The 23,347-nt window shown below is 32.4% G+C and overlaps 1 protein-coding gene across 5 annotated transcripts; it reads left to right on the top strand.

Annotated features, from left to right (window-relative positions):
• Positions 1–265: 265 nt before the first annotated feature.
• On the top strand, positions 266–19,880 carry LOC141687070 (E3 ubiquitin-protein ligase UPL6). 5 transcript variants are annotated; one of them, XM_074492216.1, is made up of 26 exons: positions 270–733; positions 3,412–3,509; positions 3,649–3,776; positions 4,839–4,950; positions 6,243–6,423; positions 8,090–8,269; positions 8,653–8,835; positions 9,107–9,188; positions 9,665–9,783; positions 10,302–10,606; positions 10,733–10,829; positions 11,440–11,583; positions 11,746–11,829; positions 11,909–11,995; positions 12,200–12,340; positions 12,457–12,582; positions 13,256–13,354; positions 14,681–14,748; positions 15,452–15,518; positions 15,911–16,081; positions 16,175–16,264; positions 17,203–17,283; positions 17,632–17,705; positions 17,948–18,019; positions 18,135–18,224; positions 19,432–19,880. In XM_074492216.1, exons 1-26 carry the CDS (start codon positions 575–577, stop codon positions 19,496–19,498), a joined length of 3,105 nt encoding a protein of 1,034 aa, XP_074348317.1. In that variant the 5' UTR covers positions 270–574; the 3' UTR covers positions 19,499–19,880. The 5 variants fall into 5 exon arrangements, 4 of the variants coding, with proteins under 4 accessions (XP_074348317.1, XP_074348319.1, XP_074348318.1 ...); XM_074492218.1 differs by having other exon boundaries at positions 4,836–4,950; positions 9,107–9,179; positions 9,674–9,783; XM_074492217.1 differs by having other exon boundaries at positions 4,836–4,950; positions 9,674–9,783.
• The last annotated feature ends 3,467 nt before the right edge of the window (positions 19,881–23,347 follow it).

The following is a 23,347-nucleotide window of genomic DNA, read 5'->3' as shown; positions in this document are numbered from 1 at the left end:
GTCAATTTTTCTAACTAGTTACAAATTATGGATTATTCTCTACAATAATCGGAAGTAATTATAAATTACGGATTTTCAAAAATAAAAAAGAAGTTGTCCTCAAAAAAAAAAAGAAAAAAAGAAAAAAAAAGAAAAAAAGAGAATTGTGACGGTGTCCCCGACTGTCAACCGAGGTCTTCTATTGACTCGGTGAATGAAAACGTATACAGTACATTGTACAAGGTTCAACAAATCCCCAAATAATTAAAAAAGTAAGGCACTGATTTATTTTGATATTTACTTAATCCAACAACGCAACCTCACTCGTGACGCAGAAGAAGAAAAAAGAAAGAAAAGAAAGAAAGGAAGCGAAAGCCCTCCCTTCCCTTCCCTTCCCTTTTGTAATCAACACAAACGCTCACCCCATTCGATTCAATTCGCTCCATTTCCTTCTTTCTAATACCTTTCTTCTCCCCCAATTTTAAATTCAGTTCTCAATTTCATTACAAATAAGACCTCCCTCACCGTTGCACAGCACGCCGATCACGACCCGCTTCTCGAGGCATCAAATTGGGGGTGAATTTGTACTGGAACCATGTTTTTTAGTGGCGATCCATCGACTCGTAAGCGAGTCGATTTAGGCGGTCGAAGCTCCAAAGAAAGAGATAGGCAGAAGCTTCTAGAACAAACCAGGTTAGAGAGGAATAAGCGGTTGAAATTGCGCCAACAAAACACTGCTGCTACTACCATCCAGGTTACCCCCATTCTTTTTTTTATTATCACATTATTATCTACTCCTATCGCGCTCCGTTTACGTATACAATGTTTGTTAGTTTACCAGCCGGGTGTTTGCTAATTTATGCCTATTATGATTTCTGAAGTGGAGTTTTTAGTTAGGGTTTTTCAAATTTGCATTGTTGGATTAAGTAAACGGTTGCGAAAATTCACATGTTTAGCATTGGATGTGATGTGGTAATTAAGTGAAGAGTTTTTCGAGAGAGCATTGACTTGTCTATATAATTTAATCATCATCTATCTTATAAACGTAAGAGTACATCTGTTTAGTAGTTAGAGACTGATGCATTTAAGTATGTCTAGTGAATACGTTTTTTTAAAAATTAGGCTTATATACCTTACAAGTTACAAATGTAAAATCTTGGGGTGAGCCGGTGAGCTACAATCGAAACTAGGACCTGGGACGACATACCAAAAATCCTTGCCACCAGGCAGCTTTGTTTAGTGAATATGTTATGAGAATCAAATTATACCAGAATTTTTTTGGGGCTCAGAAATTAATTTGTTGTGATTCTTTGTCCCTAATTTTATGATTACTTTAACATCGTATTTTATTGTTTGATAATTATAGAAATAAAATATTTTAGTGGGAGAAAGTAGTTAACAAACAAAGAAGATATCTCTACAGGAGATATATATTTTTTAGATGTACAATTATGAGAAAAAACACTCTCTTCCCAGCATGTGTAATGTGTTTATTTCTGACTTCATCTATAAACAAAATTGGGGGGGGGGTTATTTTTGCTGGTGTGTCTCTAGTAACAGACCAGGTTTGGGCATTTACATGCTTGCCAAAATCAGTGAAAGAACTTTTGCTTTGATGTCTAAAACACAATATGAGAATCTAATTTTTGTCATTTGCATGCTTGCTAACGTCATATAATCATATGTACGTGGATAGGTAAAATATGTGTCATTTGAAATGGAGTTTCTCATTTTTTTAGGATATGATGCAGATTTGTTGTTTTAAACATTTAGTATGAAGTTAAAAAGTTCAGGGTTGTGCATCTGGAGATTAAAAAAAATGATGCGGAGATACAGAATATTAGAAAACATAAGTATCTGGCTTTGGTATAGAATTACCGATATCCTGCTTTGGTAGTTAGTAAGATGAATTTGTTAATGTTTTAAGATATCAATTAGGGATGAACTCAGAAAAACAGTACTTCAGCCATTTAAAGAATGGTGACATCTGTCAACTTGATTGGTTATGTTAACCAGATATAACCATAATAAAATCACCTTTTAATGGGAAGAAGCGATGGCCTTTGTATATAAATCTAGAACCTATTCCAAGGCAAATCCGATGGAAAATACATGGCAAAGATCTTTGGATGGATGAATGGTTTCTAGCTAATTCATATTCTTGTTATTTAGGAAGTTCTAGCTTATGGAATACACCCACACTTTGCATGATAAGAATTTCATTTACAATTGAAAAAAGAACTCATATATTGATGAGTAGCAGAATAATATAAAAAAATATCAGCAGCTTTCTAAGCAATATATCCAATATTAAAATTAATAGAAAAGCTCAAGGTCTGTCATATTTTTCTACCAAGAAACTAAGAAGGTCGATATGATCGTATGACGGAATCTCAGAATAACGTAGCATAGTAACAGTTATCTATTTAAAATAGTAATGGAAATAGTAAAGCTTATACAAATAGTTTACTAAAAACTTAGTGATGAAAATAGTGAAGCTTTTACAAATAATTGATTAGCAACCTAGTAATGGACGAGCAATAACACTTGGAAAAAATGGCAATTGTCTTTAAATTTGACCACTCTGCATTTAAGAGTGTGGTTCCTTATTCCTAAAACTCGGGATTGGGATGAATGCAAGATGTTTTGTGGTATTGAAGGAATAGTTATTTACTTAGGTAAAATCAGTTCTTCTCTTTCTTCTTAAAGGTTAGGAGACTTCAGTTAGTGTCTTTGTTTTGACTTTGACTTTAGTTTTATTTTATCTTATTTATTTACTATTTGGATGATATTTTTAAGAGATTATTTTGAAATTATTATGCATCATGATCTTTTCCTGTTTTATCAAATTCAAGTTTCCTTCAAAAACGAACTTTTTTTTGGTGCCTTAATAGGCTCTTGACATTTGGAATTTGACTTCTGCGTCTTCATGGAACTGGAAAATTACTTCTAATGCACTAGTATGGACTACAGATCAGTATCAATTAACTGATCATGTCTCTTATCACCAAAAATATTTGAAATTATTTCTTAGTTATAAGTTTCTCTCAAAGGAGATATAGTTGAATTATATCGTTTGTGAATCTACCTAATTTATTGAATTTCATACACATTAGTGCTTGCTGTGTCTTACTACAAGAACATTTGGGTTTGAAATTCTTATTTTAGAGTTTCAATTTTTTCAGAAATTGGTAGCAACATGATAACAAGAGCTATGTTTTTTTACTATGATTTTGCAATTTTTTATTCTAAATTATACAGTTGTTATTTACTCTGCAAGGTTAACTTTTAAGATCAGCGTTCTGCTTTTAATGGAATAATGAACTTGTTCGATAGGTTGAACTCTTCATCTTGTAGTTTATTTAGCAGTATATTAGAAACTCTTATATCTACTATCGTAGAATTTTGAATTTGACTAATTACTAGCAACAGAAATGCTTCAGAGGAAGAAAAGTGGTGGAAGCAGAACGTTTAAAAGTCCGAGAACAGTTTTTCAGTGTATATGGGAAGCACTTACAAAATGCCGACAGGTTGGATGATTATATATATTTTTTAATGTTTATTTTCTTTATGAATTATTTTGTTATATTTGTGTGTGGTTAGAATATTTAGTAACCGGTGTGTCTATGTATGATGCAGTAATTTCTAAAACCTTTTCTGTTCATGCAGATGTTGCTTTGGGCCAAATTCTAATTTCCTTCGCCAATTTCTCTTTTTCTTTAATGCCAAAAACGCTACTGATTATTCAGCTCTCGTGGAAGCATGTCGGCTGCTTAGACATTTTGTTCAAGATAGCGGTTTGTATTATCTGATTGCCTTCGGAAGTTCTTTTCATCAATTTTATACCAATTCTCTCAAATTGGTCTTCTAATCTTGGTGCATCAAATATCTCTAAAGAATGTAGTTCGTTTTACTCTAACATTGTTCATACAATGATGTACCCTCCTTTATTTCGTAAAATCCCGAATATGTACATGTAAATGAGAGCTTAAAATGTTACTTATGTACTACATGTATGTCTGAAAACCACATAAACAAGATTGCAAAATGTAATTAAAATATGAAAATATTTTGATGTGTACTAGTGACATTAAAACAATGGTTAATTGGTTATGAACCATGATATATAAAGTGTAACCATTTATGCCGGGATGTAAAATAAATGGATCTTTGTTCAAGGTCTTTTTGAATGTATCCAAGAATCAATTGTCACAACCATGTTGGTCATGCACCTTAAGGAAGCTGTCTCTCTAAAAGAGACAAAAAATAATTTGCTTTACTTCATGAATTCGCTTTGCTTCAAGTACCCAACAGAGCTACCTTGATTGCCTCAACGTGATTGAGGCATGCTTTGTTTTGACCCAGCACCTTGGTAAACTAGAGAGCTCTTATACAATGTTAGATGACTAACAGAACCTCAAGGATTTAAGGCTTGATAAGCATGTCATGCATATGTGAACTGTATATTCTAGGCTCATCTGGTTAGATCCTAGATTGTCTCACTAAAAGCCATGAACTCGACTGAAATTCAAACCTTAAAGCATGGAACACATATCTTGATTTAATTGCAGGGAAGGTAGTCTAGGGTTAAAGATTTAGATACTTATTATCTTTTTGTTAAAATACTTTTTTTTTAATTATTGTCTTATGCATCATATATATAGCGGGCCACACATCTTCTCACTTTTGTAGTTATTACTTTTTTTTAATTCATTGATTTACCATCTTGATTTGTTCCCCTTGCATGATGCTTAGACATAGTTTATTTCATATTGGATATTGGATTTTATGCATGGTAATTATTTTTTAATGATTTAGAAACTTCATTTCATTTATTAACAATATCACTTATGCAGCAGGAGAAATATATACACTCTTTGGAGGTACAGACTATCTGTTAGAAGATGAATCAGGGGCTTACAGGGTGAAGCGATTTGCCTATGCTTGTATCCGGGCAGTTTATGAGAACAGGTATTTTCTGGGTTTTTCGCATGTACGGTATTGTGTTTTGAGTTTTGATTTCTGCTACAATCAGAACAATTTTTTATATGCATTACAAATTTAGTTTAACTTGGTTGACCCTGGGTGCCTATTTTAAGTTCTATTTAATACAACTTGGTTATGTCATATACGCAAGGACGCAAGGTACAAAAGCTACGAAACATGTAATTTTTTCTATATGTTGTGATGTGTTAAAGACCTTGTATGGGAAAACCTAATCTTTTCCATGTTGATACACATTTTTACTTTATTTATTAGAGACTCCTTTCCGTGCACGAAACTGGGTGTTGTTTCTATTTTAGAATTAGTACTTGTGGAGTTGTGGTATAACCTCTATCAATTGAAGAATACCTTATTAGTGAAGTAAGCTTATCGTTTGCATAAAAATTCAATATGCTTTGATTTTCATATAATTATCTCTTTTAGTTCAAGTGTTATTGGCCTATTAGTGGCTACCTATTTAATTATGAATTCTTTACATTTTTGTGACTCCTTCACTAATAACACTTTATTAGTTTTATAAACTCATTTTTTTTTCACAGCATTTTAAATAAAATTCTATATTCATGGGAACTTGGTTATATATCTGAAGTTAAGCTCCACACTCTTGCCATGATGCATACTCTATCCCGTTCTACCTAAATTTCTCCATGTTACCGGTGTCTCTTATTTTTTAAATTACAAGGAAGAGGTAGGGGGAATACTAAATACCAGTTTCCGTAGTAATTCAGCAATGAGATGGAATACCTTTTTTTTTTAAATTTTTTACATTTGTTGTAGTTATGCTTTTTTGCCTTGGTGGAGGGCTATTATTTAGACTTAAGATATCTGTCATATAATGTATCAGTGGGTTGGACCTCTGATCCACAAGGTAACTTTATTTGATCTCATATATAATTAGAAAGTTTACAATTAACACTTCTGAGGTAGCTACATTTTTAAGGTGTTTGATGCCTTTAAAGTTCCAGTTTGTATTGTTAAACATTAATTTGTAGTATTTTCTGCCAGTCTTCACATGACGTTTGTAAGTAAAGTAGATGTTCTACTTTATTTGGTTGTCAGTTCTAGTAGTATTGGTCTATATTGTACCATTGTTTTGATGTGGAAACTTAAGTCTATTTATTATGATGTTGAACTGGTGAAAATATTAGTTTCGGTGCAATGTCTTTCTTTCAAACTATTATGCACACATGCTTCGAAATGAAATTAAATACAAAAGAATGAAAATGAAAATATACTTATTCGGTAAAACGTTTTAACAGGAACCAGTTGAAGGATCAACTCTTAGTGGCATCTTCAGGATCCAGTACATCAGCAGCCTTCTTGCTAGAGTCATTAGTTATGCTAATTGAACCCCAAGTTTCTTGGTCTTGTAAGATTGTTGCCTTTCTCTTGCAGAGGAACGTATATCATCTAATAAGGGAGATTATTTTTACGGCGAAGGTGAACTTTTCAATTTTCATGGTACTGGATGATAGTTTTTGCTTTTGCTTGTGCATGCTCTTGTTATATGGAAAATCTGTTCCTTTTCCTACGCATGATCCCACTGTTCTTTCTGTATCTGCATTGTGCGATCGTTTGTTCTGTTTTGCAAGTACTTCTGCAGTATCTGGAGTGAGTATGTCAGGAAGTATGAATAGAAGAGTATAAGTATAACAGTATTAAAAATGTAGTTGTAAGGGTATTATGGTCTTTGTACTGGTTGTGTAAGTGTGGACTAGTATAAATATAGCACTAGCTTTGTAATTCAGCATATAATGAACTATTAAATCAGAGAACGGAATATCTTTTCCACTAAGCTCTCTCTCTTGTTTCTCTCTAAAGCAGTTTTTGCTTCTTCTTCAAGCTATCAATCTGCTCATTTCTTACTCTATTCTTCTGCTAATATCTCTATTATAGCTTAATATCCCTGTTCCTTTAGTTGTTTTACTTTAAACTAGAAAATGACTTGTCAAAGCATTACAGAGTATTATAAGCTTATGCAATCTGTGTCATATTTTTTTGTAGTTTTATACAGTACAGTTGTACAACACGTCTTCCCTCAAAAATATTGTAGTTTTTCATTTTTCTTTTGGATGCTCTAATGTTCTTTCCATGCATGGTACCTCTACCTTTTTAAATTTAGGGTTTCCAGAGTTTTTAAATCTGCATTTTCTGATATTTTGTTCTGGTTTCCAGAATTTATAAATCTGCGTTTTCTGATCCTTTGTTTTGGTTCTGCATTCAAATATACGAATTAGTAGTTTTTGCTAATGACATATCACATATGCATCATGTTGTTGCCGAACTCCCTGCATAATTCTTTTCAAGGCTAGATTATTTGATTCTTTGTTGTGTGAAGATAAAGATCTCAAAGGTGCTTCACATAGGCGTTGATGTAGGACAGAAGCTGGGAAAGGGTAAAACAAGGGGTTAAGAGCAAGTCCAACAGTCTCTTAAGTCTTAACTCACTCATTGTATATAATAAAAAATTGGCTCTTAGTATTTTTAGACATAGATAAGTAATTTTTTCTCCAAGAATGCTCCTTGTACTAATGCCTTATTAAATATTTTATTGTTAAAAGTGCATTTTTCCAATTAAAGTATAATATACAAGAGAGAGAAAGATGGTGGTTTTCATATTTTACTATAAAATCTTATTTATGGCATCCTTAAAAAGAGGGGGGATATTACTTTAAAATAAGTAGTAAGTTGATGCTATTAGTGATTTAAGGAACCACTAGGAGATTATCGGATCACTTTTTTACTCCCATTCCTTAAATTCAATTTAAAAGCATGAATAGCTAGCCCATTGGACTTGCTCTAATGGCTTTATCTCCGCAGAGAATCAGCAAAATACACTATAAACCCGCAGATTTTTATAATAGATTGGAATAAAATAGCTATATTGATTGCACTGAAATAGCCTGTTATAAACTCATAGGATTTGGACAAATTAATTATGTTTGAGCAGTATTCTTCACCCCTATTCCTTAGTTATAGACAAGGAGAAAAAGACTTTGTACTTTTGATTTTATCTTGCTATTTGTTTTCTCATTTTCTATTCCTGTGTGCACTTCACTATTATTTTTTTATGAGCTGACCTGTCGTGATTGTTAATTTTGCATAGATAAGCACAAGTTTTCAAGGTTCTGCTGCGAAAGCCTCATCTTTGGAGCATGTTCTTGTGCTCATTATGTCTCATATGGGGCAAAAACCATGTATTTGTGCAACTGATGTACGATGGACATTCATATCTCAGATCCTAACAGTTCCTTTCCTGTGGCAACTTTTTCCATACCTGAAGGAGGTACTTGGGCTTTTGACTTTTTACTATCTCTATCTTTGCATGACACAACCATTTGTGCCATACTCAGTTTAATTTTCTATCCCTAAAGCTTGGATTTTTTCAATTTTCCTATGCTATTTATGTATAAAAGTTTATTAAAACATTATTCTACCCCTCCAAATTATATGGTTTTGGTACTTTTGAATAGAATCTCTTATGTATTTGATTAATTAAATATCTCTATATGGATATCTGAATGTATTTTATTGAACTCTTATGGTAACCGTTTCATTAAATTAGAGTCATTTATTTTTTACAGTACTTGTAATTATGATTCATAAATTGGCGGCCTTTTGTCACTAAAGCTTGTACTGAGTATTACTTGCTGATGTTTTTTTTTCTAGATTTTTACAACAAAAGATCTGAGTCAGCAATATATCCATCATATGACCATTTTCGCAAGAGGTCCTGATAAAGTTCTACCAGTTGACATGTCGGCTGAATTTCCTGGTTATGCATGCTTGCTTGGAAACTTATTGGAAGCAGCTGCACTTGCTTTTGTTAAGCCCGACTGCTCCTTTGATTTGGTAAGGATGTATAGGAGTTCTGAAGTTCAAAATCGTCCTTGCATGCTATTTATTGACGTCGAGATGTCCAGATTATACTGATAATACTTGGTTCAATAATCTTTAAGTCAAGAAATCAGACATATATCTTTTAACTGGATTCTTTTTTGTTGGTATAAATTTAATAGGACTTAATATACTCGTGCGCTCCTCTTATCCTTAAATTATGTTGGTGTACAAGCTTTATAGCATTCCTAGTGTCCCTTATCATTTATATGCTTTCTTGAACTAGGCTATGGATTTTACGGTCGTTGCAACATCTTTCTTGGAGGAACTCGCTCCCTTCTACACTTTAAATACTAAAAGTAAAGAAAGTATGCCTCTGTACTTTGTTTTTTTACTTCTTATTAGTGCTCTATCTTATATGAAATTATCATATTAATTTTCATCAACTTTCTTTAAACTATTATTTGCTAATGCTACAATTTGTTGGAGAATTAATGGGGGAAGGAATGGAAAGGAAATTTATGAACAAAATTCGAAAATAAAGAAAGGATGCACGAGGAAAGAGGGAACAAAACTGAGAGGTGCAAGTTTTTAGTAACGAAGTTCGCTAGGAGAATGAGTAGGAAGAGAAAGAAGCATTTCATCTCAAATTTGTGGGTTTGAACTTTTGTTTAGATTTTTAGGAATGAGATGGAAGGAAGAAACATATAAACATTTACTGTAGAACAGTACCAATTCCATTTCCTCACAATTTCATTCATCCCAACTAAACACAACGTGATAGTTAGAAAACTGTTCATACTATTTAATTATCTTATTCTAGAAAATTTAAATGTAACTTAAGATTTTGCAGCGGATGATGATGACATGGCTATCGATGAGAAAACTACTGACAAAGTTTTGAATGTGGATTTAGAACGGCAAATTTCAAATGCAATAGATCCTCGCTTTCTTTTACAGCTGGTATGTTAACAACTGTACTGACATAAGAGCATGTTCAATGGTAGTGCTAAATTACCTAAAGCTATTGCTATATTATGAAATCAATAAGTGATTTTTGGAGTTGAAATAGAACTTGTGGTCCAATGCATAATTTTATGACACCAAATATATCTACATATAGCTATATTTCATTGACCTAATTTTTAAATGCACAATTGTATTTGTTACTATTACTTTCAAGTTTCAATTATCCATTTTCCGACTTGCATGCTTCTGTGGCAATCTATAGCAACATCTATACTTGGTTCTATATTTAGCACCAAGTATAGCATTTTGCCATTTTGCATCCATGTTTAGCATGCATTGTAGTTGGGTTTTTTATGGATGCTATACTACAGATATAGCACCACCGTGGACATACCTATATATTTGTTTATTTCTTAAACTTATGTAGTAATAAATTATAGTTCTATCAAATATATCATTAGTACTAGATGTATCTTGAATTTATACTAGTGTTTTTGGTACATTTTGAGCAGACAAATGTTCTATTCAGAGGATTTTCACATGCCAATGGTTCATACAAAGAAAGGCCTAGTGATAAAGAGGTGGCTGCTGTTACTGCAGCCTGTTCCTTCTTGCATGTGACTTTCAATATTTTGCCGCTAGAGCGCATCATGACTGTATTAGCTTATAGAACAGAAATAATTCCTGTTCTCTGGAACTTCATGAAACGATGCCATGAGAATCAAAACTGGTCATCCTTCTCGGAGCATTCTGCTTATTTGCCAGGAGATGCACCCGGTTGGCTATTGCCATTGGCAGTTTTCTGTCCTATATACAAGTAAGAATGTTGCTTTTTGTATCTAATAAAATCCGGCTATCCTATAGATGTTAAATTAATGCAGTGCCTATAAACTGAAGACATGTTTAGCCAATAAGTTATGAAATAGCCTTTGTTTTGTAACAGGCACATGCTTATGATTGTTGATAATGAGGAGTTCTATGAGCAGGAGAAACCACTTTCGCTAAAGGATATTAGATGCTTGATTGTTATCTTGAGACAAGTAAGTTATTGTATCAACTTGCTAAAGGTTCTTGACTAGTGTACATGTTTAAGGTGCTAGTTTTTTGTCTCCAGAAGATATCTTGACAATTTGAAGAAATATGTGAACTGTATCAGATTATGGATATTTTATATGTGGATTCTCCTTTTCACTTTTTTCAGTGTATAATCTATTATGAAATAAAAATTAAAATTCAACTTATACATTGTTTTAGTTCGTTCACTGTTGAACTGCAACCATACTTGACAGATATTGATTGCTAATTGTTTATTGTTGGCTTGTTTATGTTCAAAAATAAGGCTCAAGCTTTGATCTGCGTAGACCTCTCCAAGTTTTTAAATCAGCTTGGCTACTGTAAAAATAAATTGAAAGTTCCTTTAGGTTCATTTTGTGCATCCCAATATATTAAATCTCATGCACAAATTTATAAATGTAAGTATGGTTATTATATGAAAGTATGCATGTATCATCTATGCATATTGATTATAAGATGTGGAGATGTTCGGTCAATCATGTTACGTATTAGTGTTGGAGCCAAGCTTTGTGTCACTTCATTTTGTGTAGCATATGTAGTTTCTGTTACCTTAATGTGTGCAATTGCTTTTTGCAGGCTTTATGGCAGTTGTTGTGGTTAAATCCTCCAATGCCTGCAAGCTCCACAAAGTCTGCTACTAATACAACTTCGTTAAGGAGCCGACCTGTAGAATTTATACAGCATAGGGTTAGCATTTCAGCTTCTGAGCTTCTGTCACAGGTACATAAGCTTATCGTTCGTATCGTGAAATATTAGCGTTGTAAGATGGTTTGAGTTGACAGTGTAGAAAATATTTTAAGGTAATGGATATGTGCAGTTTTGACTAAACAATGTGACCATTTGTATTTTACAATGACCATGTTGTATTTACTGTTGTTGTAGTTGCAAGATTGGAATAATAGACGGCAGTTCACACCCCCAAGTGACTTCCAGGCTGATGGAGTCAATGAGCACTTCAATTCTCAGGTAAAGATTTCTCAAAAGTATTTCTAATATCTATGAAGAGAAATAGCTTGCTAAGTTTATTTATGTCACTATAATGCAGGCAATGGTTGAAGGTAGTAGAGCGTATGATGTGCTGAAACGAGCTCCTTTCTTGGTGCCTTTTACAAGCAGAGTGAAAATTTTTACTGTGAGTGTTGTACAAGTTTTTCTTTTGATTTTAAATATTCTTCTGCAGGCTAAAGTATGTAACAATATAAAGTTAGCTGTTTTGGTGGCAACAATATATATATATATGTATGTATATATTCATGTACGAATGTGGTCAGTTTAAGGCCTGTGAAGTTTCAAATTTTCATTGTTAATCCTAAACATTGTTTTTGCATGTTACCAGTCACAGCTAGCTGCAGCAAAGGAAACTAGTAGTTCTCATGCTGTTTTTACTAGAAACCGTTTCAGAATTAGAAGAGATCATATATTGGAAGATGCTTTTAGTCAGTTGAGCTCATTATCAGAAGAAGATCTTAAAGCACCGGTATAGATAATCTAGTTAAATAATGTTTGGACGCTTTTGTCTCTGGTTATTTTTATTTTCTTTAAGGATTATATTAGTTTGAGATAATTTAATACTTTTTTGCACTATCCATCTAGATTCGAGTTACTTTCGTTAACGAATTTGGTGTTGAAGAGGCTGGTATTGATGGAGGTGGTATTTTCAAAGATTTTATGGAAAATATTACTCGAGCAGCTTTCGACGCACAATATGGCCTGTTTAAGGTTGCTCATCCTTGTACTTTTCTTATTTGCTTTCATTAATGCCTTCATATATATGATGAATAAATAGTAAACTGTGAATGCTGTTACTTTTTATTTATCTTTTTGGTCCCTGGATATATTATTACAAAGAATCATAGTTACCAAGGCAAGATGGTGGTCAAGAGCTTGGATGCCCGAGTGTCAATTCAAGGATAATGTGATCTACGCTCTTTTAGGTTCCCGAATGAGATTATAATAGGATGTGATGTACTGATGTAGATTGTAAATGCATGTTTGGAAGCCACTGTGAAGCTTTTTCTCCATATTTTGTAGGATATAACCTGCTGGTTGATTTGTTCCTGGATTTTAGCGGATGCTTTTCTCGAATGATGTTCTTGGATTTTTAGGGCAAATCTTCCCATAAGTATTGATTTGTTGTGGAGTGTTGTCTGTTGTAGTTTCTCATTGGTTTGACACCCCTTAAGGATTCACTTTTAACAATTCAAGAGATTCTGTTGCCTTTTCTGTATAATAGTATAACTCTATGTTAATCCTTCCCATCTTTCACATGGTATTGAATTTTTTTTTTGTCAAGTTGACGAGATTTTAAACTTACATGAATATAACATGCCAAACACTTGCATGCTCACTATTGTCTCATATCATGGTGCTCTTTTTTTTTGACCGTCTACAGGAAACAACTGATCACTTACTCTATCCAAATCCTGGATCAGCAATGGTACATGAACAGCATCTCCAGTTTTTCCACTTTCTTGGAACTCTTCTCGCAAAGGTTTGTGTTTTTGTTTTAGTCTTGTTTTTGACCATGTCAGACGTGTGTTATGTTTTCTAACTAAAAAAAAAAACGATTACATGTTTTGGAGTCTTCCATTGCGCTTATTAAACTTTTAGTTGCTGGACATCACTGTGAGTCTGTGACCATGTTTGACCCAGGTTAAAATGATGTGCTTCTTTTCTAAAACTGCTTTTATGTACTACGTTGGATTAAAATTGAAGTAGTTACTTGTTTGGATAGTTTGACCATGTCAGATGTGTTATATGTTTTTTAGCTACAAAGAAAAAACAATTACATGTTTTGGGTTTTTCCATTCAGCTTATAAAATTTTTATTTGCTGGACATCACTTTGACCATGTTTTACCCAGCTTAAAATAATGTGCTTCTTTTCTAAAACTGCTTTTATGTACCAAGTTGTATTAAAATTGAAGTAGTTGTATGGATAGTTGTACTTAAAAAGGGTTAAATGTTGGAAAAGATGACTTGCAAGTTGAATAGTAACTACAATGACTACAAATTAAATAAGAGAGAACGATCGTAACTAGATGTTGGTAAATGGGAGGTCTTCCAGATTCTGAAAGTTGTTCTTTTGGGTAAATCATTTATCTCTCAGCTATGGTTATATTTGCAGATAGAATTTTGCCAATACTTTTCTAAAGTTTTATGATTCTCTTGCATAGATAAACGTGTGTACATAATTATGTGTATAATTTCCAGTTTCAAGAATTTCATTTGATAATAGAACAGTAACGTTATGTTTTTTGCATGTAGCAGTCCACAAATTACAAGCAGATTCATACGGCATGTAATAATGATCTTTTACTTGTGCACAATAAAATGGGATTATTATGAGAAGATAAATAGCAATAAAAATATGCATGTGCAATAAAATGATTTGTCATGCATTGTCGTGAAGGTCTTCCATTGTCTTACGGTGGTTAGATAACTGTATTTAAAATTTGAAACTGTTGCGTTAATTAATTTCAGAGTGAATTATTGGTCTTGAAGTTTGGTGTTGGTGTTGTAAACTTGAGAAAAACAAAAAAATTGACTACTTTTAGCATGCTTCTCTGTAATTATCTGGTCTTTATTCGGTTACTATCTATGTTTATACCAAGGTCTTTCCCCTTATTGTTTTTGTTAATATTATTGCCTGGTCTTATGCTTGTGCTGATAAGGGTTTATATTTGTACTGAATGCGAATGTAGTATTTTTAAAGCTTTATTTATGCAATTTCATTTTGGAGTTATTTTATCAGGCATTCTATATTTTGATCAAACACTTAACGAGTCTCTGTGTCATCTTCAATTGGCTAATATGCAGGCGATGTTTGAGGGTATTCTTGTGGATATACCCTTTGCAACTTTTTTCTTGAGCAAGTTAAAGCAAAAGTAAGTAAACTACATTGAGTAAAATTAAATGTTTTATCTTTGTAACTCGCTAATATGTATACTTCATTAGAACTATATGCCTTTTATCTTTGTTATCCAGGTTCCATTATCATTTAAAGCTTCATTGTGAATGTGTCGGCGGTATTAATATCAATTGTCAAATTAACAGTTACATTTGTCCCATGTAATTTTATATGTATAGGAAACTGGGTAAACAGTAAACACCATGCAACATGAGTGGACAGTGTTTTGCGATTGGTTATGGCAGGTGGACAATAATTATACTTTGAAGCAGGAAAATTAATAATTCGTTGTTAGTTATTTGTATCCGTGTTTCACATTATTAATAGATTGTGTATTACTACGTGGTTAGCATCACCTAAGTTTTCTCTAGAGTACAGTTGATCATAGATCATGCCTTTGTTTTGTATTGCTCACTGAGAAAAATAAATTTTCACCAGTTTGATCTCTTAAAAGAGACAGATTTTTAGAAATGAAACAGACAAAGTGTCACTCTATTCTGATCACAATAGGATCTTAAATCTTTTTAAGTCAACGCAAGAAAAAGTATGCCTCATTTTGGAAACAATGCAACTTCAAGGAAAATCTATCGCACTTCCTAGTATCCTATTTGGGCCCTACTTAGCTGACAAGGTAGGTGATTTTAATTATTTATTCTGTTTTTACTTTCTCGTTTATTCAGGTACAACTATCTGAATGACTTACCTTCCCTGGATCCCGAATTATATCGCCACCTCATCTTCTTAAAGGTAATTCCTTCTTTTTTATTTCAATGTTTGGTTTTATATACTTACAATACGCCCTTTTGCTTTTCCCCCCTGAATTTGCAAGTTATAAAGCAAATAAAAGAATGGTAAAATTTCCTATATTTCTCTAATATAAATAATATATTTCTTGTCCGAGCAGGCGATTTTGTTTCTCCATCACTTAAAATAAATTATTCAGTTTTTCGATATAGATACAAATGTGATTGGAGTATTGGCTGTGTTCACGGTAAAGCAAACTAAGTTGCATAAATGTTGTACATGGATTCCACTTAATATTCTATATGCTGAGACTGGGTGACGTTTGATTGGCATGTATGTGTTACCAGTTGTTTTAACTTAATATTCTCAAATTCGTTTCTGGTTGTGATTTGTAGCATTATGAAGCTGATATATCAGAGTTGGAATTATACTTTGTTATTGTGAATAACGAATACGGGGAGCAAACAGTAGAAGATCTACTACCTGGAGGCAAGAACTTGCGTGTTACCAATGAAAATGTCATCACATTTATTCATCTTGTAGCTAATCATCGACTGAATTACCAGGTAATATAACCCTGCACACTGCTCATTAACTAAATTATAATCTTTTCATCTGGTATGAAGTCATAATACAAAGTTGCCATAACCTTGTTGCAGATACGACAGCAAAGTTCTCATTTCTTTAGGGGTTTCCAGCAACTTATTCCGAAAGACTGGATTGACATATTTAACGAGCATGAGCTTCAGGTTATAATACTATATGATAAGTCAACATATTAATTACTGTAGATCATTGTTTAGAAAGATTGGATTGACATATTTAACGAGCATGAGCTTCAGGTTATAATACTATGATAAGTCAACATATTAATTACTGTAGATCATTGGTTTCATCTGTTCTGTCTCATATTTTTTGGTGTAGTGATTTACAAATATTTTAAAGTATATCCCAACTGAACATACTTGGTACACTGGTGGAGGATACACATCTGGAAGATAGTTTTTTTTTGAAAGCTTACAACTTTATTAGTGAACTTTTGTAGGACAGCTACATATTTGTGGGGAATACACAAGCTATGAAATGAACAATAGTACGAAACTGTAGATATTCTACTTAAATGATGAATGTTCTCGTATTATGGTATCTATAACATGCACAGATGCACTCGAATCATTCTGACCACCTACAAGTTTCCACGTCATTGTCAACACTAACTTTTCAAATGTTTTAGAGGACTGAACACAACTTAGTACTGTGTTTCACTTGCATTTTTATGTTTGAATACATTTTTATGGCATCTAGTAATTCCTCCGTCCCATTTACTTTGTCCTAATTTGAATTTTTTGGGTCAAATTGACCAATTTTATAATATTTGTTGTTTTATTCTATTATAAATACAAATTAAAAGATCATCGTAAGAAACTTTGTTTAATGTTTCATAAGGTTCATTATAGACCTATAAAATCATTGAAGGATAGTTTTTGATCTTAAATCAAAGTTTTTCCAGTAAGAAAGTATGCTATACTTTAGCACTACGAACTTAGGTAAGCCTCCCCGGGTATAAATTTGGTGTTTGGTGGAATTTTACTCACCTATATATACTATGTATATATTTTAATTACATTGCAACGGCTTCATTCCAGTTATATGAGTCCTAATTTTTTTTGTTTCCCTTTGCATCCAGTTGATGATATCAGGGTCAGTTGATGGCTTTGATCTGGATGATCTTCGGTCTCATACAAATTATGCAGGTGGTTATCATCGAGTAAGTTGTTGACAGCCATGAGGATACCTACGTATTTACACAACTGTTTTGTACAATGTCATCGCAGTTATTTTCAATGCACGTCACACGTATGACTAAGCCTTGCCAGCTTCTCTGTTGTAAAAATTGCGATGCAGAACCATGAAGTCACTGTATATACTGCTTATGTTATTCCTTTGTTCCATGTTAATCTTAATTTGCAAATTTCCTACAGGATTGGGTGCCCTTCCTACTGCAGTCATATCTTTCTATTTTACAATTTTTACTGTTCTCTTGATGTACTTCATATACCTGTTTATTTTTCTTATGATCTTATTTAGCGGTTCACTTACATTTTATATTTGGCAGGATCACTATGTGATTGACATGTTTTGGGAAGTACTTAAAAACTTTACAATGGAAAACCAGAGGAAGTTTTTGAAGTAAGTAACCAAATGTCTTAACTTTTTTTACTGTGTTCGTGTGTGCCATAATTATTTTTGAAGTAAGTAGTTGTCTGTTAAATGGTTAAACTGAATGTTTACCATATTATTTTGAAGGAATTAGTACGTTTATTGTTTAAACTGAATGTTAGTTGTCTGTTTCTTTGTACAATTTTCTACCTCATTTTTTGGTTGAGTTAACTAATGGAATGTATCTGTATTTGTATGGACTTCTTAAACAGGTTCGTGACAGGTTGCTCTAGAGGACCTCTACTTGGATTTAAGTATTTGGAACCCTTATTCTGCATTCAGAGGTAATTTCCATATTTATGTTTTCTGGTCTAGAGATCACTTATTTCTCTTGTAATAAGAAGACATGCTTTTGCCTCTAGCTAATTACTTAGATTTTATGTTTTTCTATTCTTACAGAGCTGGTGGCGAGGCATCTGAAGAAGCCCTCGATCGATTGCCAACATCTGCTACTTGTATGAATCTTCTGAAGCTTCCTCCATACAAAAGGTTTGCCCAGTTCATACATCTTTGAAGTTTTGGCACAAATTTCTAAACAACTGCATAGTTAGTGAGAAATATTGTTTAGTGCACTGTGTAACTTCCAGTTCTATCCTGATATTGAGCTATCATGCATGAGTGAATAAATTCTGTTAATTGGTATTGTTGTCAAACTTAAACAACAAAGCTCAAGGCACAAAAAGTCTCCAATTCCATTTTCCTATCCTGTGTCATACGTAAAAGCTGTACCTGATTTGGAGTATTAAAATATTAACAGTATTAGTTCTAGATATAGTTGATCATTATCGCCTTGATGCTTGGAGGCCATGTAACATTGTGAACTGTTGAAGTGTTATCGAAGTCATAAAAGTAGAAGCTTGTTCTTGCTGGTCAGTTATTGATCAAAATATCATCATTGTTCCAACTAACTGCTACCATTTTAAAACTGCACCAAACTAAATGACTATCCTTGGACTTTCCGCCCTTTTTTTCAGGTTCGTTAATTTTGTCATCAAAGTACGTGTTTCGGGTCTTAAAAATTAAAATTATTTTTCACTTTTTTAAGCATCTTTATTATTGTATTCAGTTTCATATTTGAATCTTCATGCCTTACCAGTACCTTTTTTTTTTCTCAATTATATTTTTAAACAGGGCCGCTGGAACTTCCTATTAGATTTTGGTTTAGGCGTTTAGCACCGGGGGGGATTGGTACACATGTTTCTTTGGAATCCAAAGAGCTGTCTACTATAAAACTTAATACTTGTCTCCTCGGATTCTTGTTGAAAAGGTTGAGGGGTATTCACTAGGCTAAAATGCTTAGGACAATGGTATCCTTTATCACTTAGAAAGGAATGTGGTTCAGCGAACTACACCTTTAGACAGGCGAAATTGAAAGGGTTTAGTATTTGTACAAATAAATAATTGGATGTTTAAGGGGCTTGCCGTAATTAACCAACTGTACAGTTCTGATTACAGATCAGAACTGTGACAAATTTTCTAAATTATCGTAAAAGAAGCAGGATGATCAACTTATAATTAAAACTTTGCAATCTAGATTTTAAATAAAACAGATGATTAAAAATTGTATTTTGGAATTATCATAGATAATCTCTCGTCTGCTCTAGAACTTGTTTGTCAAATTTTTTGTGGCCCTTTCTGATAATATACTTCAAAGAACACTTATTCTCACCTTGTTAAAAAAAAAATTCTGATACAGCAAGGCGCAGATGGAGCAGAAAATATTGTATTCTATAAGTGCTGATGCTGGTTTCGATTTAAGCTGATAAAGTACCTCATTTCCAAATCTTGCTACATGTAATTTTGAGTTCTATGCGGGGTGTATCAACTTCGTGACGACATCAAGAAAGTATGGTTCATGAAAAATGATATATCCAGATTTGTATATCCGGAGCTGTACAGTGAAAGATGACTGTCAAAACATAGACAGGGAAACAGCATGCTTGAGAAAAAAGATATTTGTAGATGTACAAAAACGTTGTGGGGGTAGATGTATATAAACAGATCATCGCAATGTATACCATCCTTCAGAAGTTGGATCAAGAAATCATGATGTTTAACGAATCATGTAAGCATAATATAAATTAGTTGCGTTTTAACTTTTGAGACTTGCAAGTATTATTTAGTCAAGATGTGAAGTTCTGCTGCTGTTTCAGGTGTTTCTTTGGAACCAAATTCTTATCTTCGTAATGTCCCTAAATTAAAGCCTTATTATGTAGTCAGCCTTTTAGTATTCAGCGGATGTGCCCAATTTAAAGCCTTATATAATGTAGTCAGTCACATCACATGGTATCAGTGACTTGAGTGGTTAACATATCCGAGATCTAATGTAGTATTTTTGGTAGCTCGTACCTGATTACAATCATCTCAATCTCATTGTATTTAGTTATTCACACTTGCACCTTCCAGCATATTGTATTTTAGTGAAACAAATTAGAAAATGTCACTGAAATCAATGAAATATTTCTCAGAATCGGATTTGATCATTAAACTGAGCTCAAGTAGCACCCATTATTCTTTTTCTTTCTGACCAGTAGTCCCTGGTAAATTTTTGGATAAATTCCAAGGGTCTAAATTATATTTTTCTCTGAAAGATCCTTCTTTACGCCAAGTATTTATTGTTCTTTGCTACTATAAGACGATTTTAATTCATGAGATGTGTTAATATGTTTTATTTGATTTGAGGTGATTTATAAATAAAAATTTAACAAATTACACTAAGGGGCCATTTTAATAACTCGGCATGAGATGTGTTAATATGTTTTATTTGATTTGAAGTGATTTATAAATAAAAATTTAACAAATTACACTGAGGGGCCATTCATTTTAATAACTCGGCTGAGCTGCCCGATTGTATATGTCTGGTTCTTCTAATTTGCCACCTGAGTAAATCTTAAACTACTGTCTGTTTGTTTGGTTGTTCTTATATGCCACCTGAAGTAAATCTTAAACTACTGAATCCTTCATGTTAAAAGTTCTAAGAATGGTTCCCTTTCATTTTATTATTTCACAGTTGTTTACTAGTGCCGTCTTTTTTTCTTTCTTTTGTATTTAAACAAATTATCTAGTATATTTGCAATTTAGTTAAAATTCTTTTAATGTTCAGATATAAAATATTCTATGCCGTAAATATATAAATTAATATATTAGAATAAATCTATTTATCATACAGTATTTATTTGTTCAGAATTAAGATTTTTTTTTAACTATGTAGATATATGATTAGTTAATATATAAATTTTTTAGATCTGTTTCTTTATACTTTTCATTTCTAGATTTACCTCTCAATTGTTTATAATTCAAAAAAATTTGTAGGCAATAATTTTTTTTAACATAACACTTAAATACAACCACTACTATAGTCTATACTAATTTTAATTTTTATATTAAATATTTATTGATATTACCCACTTTATTCACCTTTTTCCTTTTTATTTATCTTTTCACTAATTTTATAATTTTTTGATATTGGTGAATAACCCATAAATAATTGGGTGAATGGAGAGGGTAATAGCTTTCCCAAGAGTTTAGACTAGAAAATTAATTTGAGTAGTTTAATACTTAATTACTAAGTGATTTATGAATTAAAAAGCAACTTTTTAGTTTTTAAAAAAAGTGGATTTTTTAAAAGGAAAATGCTAGGTGTACAGACAAAATTTTGTATATAATATCATGTGGTAGTTTTAATCTGAATGACCCCCCATTTATATCAATAAAATCAATTAAAACACCCCATATCAAATATTTATGTACTAATATTTTATACCAAATTCTATACACGCCTAGCACTACTCTTTTTATAAACTACAAACTCTATGTTTTGAATACTAATTTTTTTTATTAATGATATTATTATGTTTATTCGTCTCGGGACATGTTATTAATGAACATTTGACTTCACAATTAGGGATAGGAAATAATACTTTTCAGTATATGATACTATATATAGAAGTTTATAGAGTAAAGTTCTATGGAGTCCACTTTAATTGGAGTCCTCGGAGTCCATATATGTTCTGCAAGTAAAATATAGCTTAAAATATTGTAAAACATATTATTTTTCGACAAACATCACTATTCTATCAAAAATCTTGTAGATTGCATACATTTTACAAGCAGAACATTGCAAAAATATATATTCTACAAAACATGTTTAGTTTGCAGAACATAAATGTTCATGTTGCAGAACATATTGCAGAACATACATATTGTACCGTAAATATATGAGATTTGCATGATTTTGTTGAAGTTATGCTATTTGTGTAACATGTTTTGCAAAATAACACGTTTTACAATATATTTTATTTGCAGAACGTAGATGGACTCCGAGGACTCTGATAAAAAGGTGGACTCCATAGAACTCAGCCCGAAGTTTCTAATATCATTCTTACATTAAGTATATATATAAATATAAAAAATTGTTTAAAGTTCTATAAACACTCTCTTTCAGGTGTACACTCATCCCTTGCATTTTAGAGTAAATACATATTAACATAATTACTATCATAATTAAATAGAACCTAGTAAGTACTAGGAGAGGATATATATATATATATAATTTAAATGATGTGCATGAATTCTAGAACAAACTTGAGATTGGACTACAAGTAAAAGCCAACATGCATAAGTATGTGTTCGGAATCAGATAAAAATCCACTCCCTCCAAAATGTCAAATTTGAATTAGGTTTTCCTGCAAATAATATGGCACTTGCTATAATTTTATAAACCGGGAGGTTCAACTCTTCAATTTGTGTAGTAATTATATTCCATGGTCAAGATAATGTATTATAGAGTGCATGTTAGCAGATTCAACGCTGTTATGGTGGTAAATAAAGCTGCTTTGGACGGTTTGACCCTTGTTGGGTGCATGTTGTTCGATTGATCACAAGGATATATTAGTAGCAAGGTCAACGGGTTGTTTGGTTTTGACTTCCCACCCTAGTTATTCACTAAACTACTTTGTCAAATATTATATGTGGATAAATTATATATGTGTTCAAAGCAAGTCGCAAGTCTACTCTATTGACTACATTACATGCCCTAGCTCGCGCATTATAGATTTAAATATGCTTCCATTGTGGGGTGAAGATAACATAGCTATTTCATGTACAAAGTTGGTAATATTGTGAAACGAAAGTAATAATTTGCACTAGTAGCACACTTAAGAAGAAGAAAATCATATAATTTTATTTTATTAAAAAAAATTAAGAATGGCCTAAAATATGATATTTGATTAAACCTACATATCTATTATTTGAAAATATGAAATTTCAAGTGTGACATCTGTGTTTAAAATATCTGTGTAAATTGTAGAATCCATAATGAACATATATGTTGTGTAGGTATTTCAAACATTACCTAATGATAAGCTTCAATTGTTGACCAGTGAAATGAGTGATAAGCACACGGATGGGATGGTCAATGATGATGTACGTACGTATTTAAACACTTCATTTTTAGAGGGATGCGTTGAAAGTTGAAAGCTAAGTAGCAAGTCGCTGCTGAGAGGGGCTTAAGTTTTAGTGGATGGTTTGGGGTTTACATCAGGGGGGAAAGAACAATAATGACTAATTAAGTACTTCTATTAAATTATACGTAATTAGATTATGGTCATAAC

Source organism: Apium graveolens, chromosome 9, assembly GCF_009905375.1.
Source record: "Apium graveolens cultivar Ventura chromosome 9, ASM990537v1, whole genome shotgun sequence".
Classification (NCBI taxonomy): domain Eukaryota; kingdom Viridiplantae; phylum Streptophyta; class Magnoliopsida; order Apiales; family Apiaceae; genus Apium; species Apium graveolens.
Note: the sequence above shows the minus strand (reverse complement) of the source record. Positions and strands in the feature narration are given on the sequence as shown.

Bases quoted from the DNA above. Each gene is read 5' to 3' on its own strand.
- LOC141687070 (XM_074492215.1), top strand. From the start codon at position 575: ATGTTTTTTAGTGGCGATCCATCGACTCGTAAGCGAGTCGATTTAGGC. The intron at 4,951-6,242 runs GTATTTTCTGGG...ACGTTTTAACAG, and splicing joins CGGGCAGTTTATGAGAACAG to GAACCAGTTGAAGGATCAAC. The intron at 18,020-18,134 runs GTAATTTCCATA...CTATTCTTACAG, and splicing joins CCCTTATTCTGCATTCAGAG to AGCTGGTGGCGAGGCATCTG.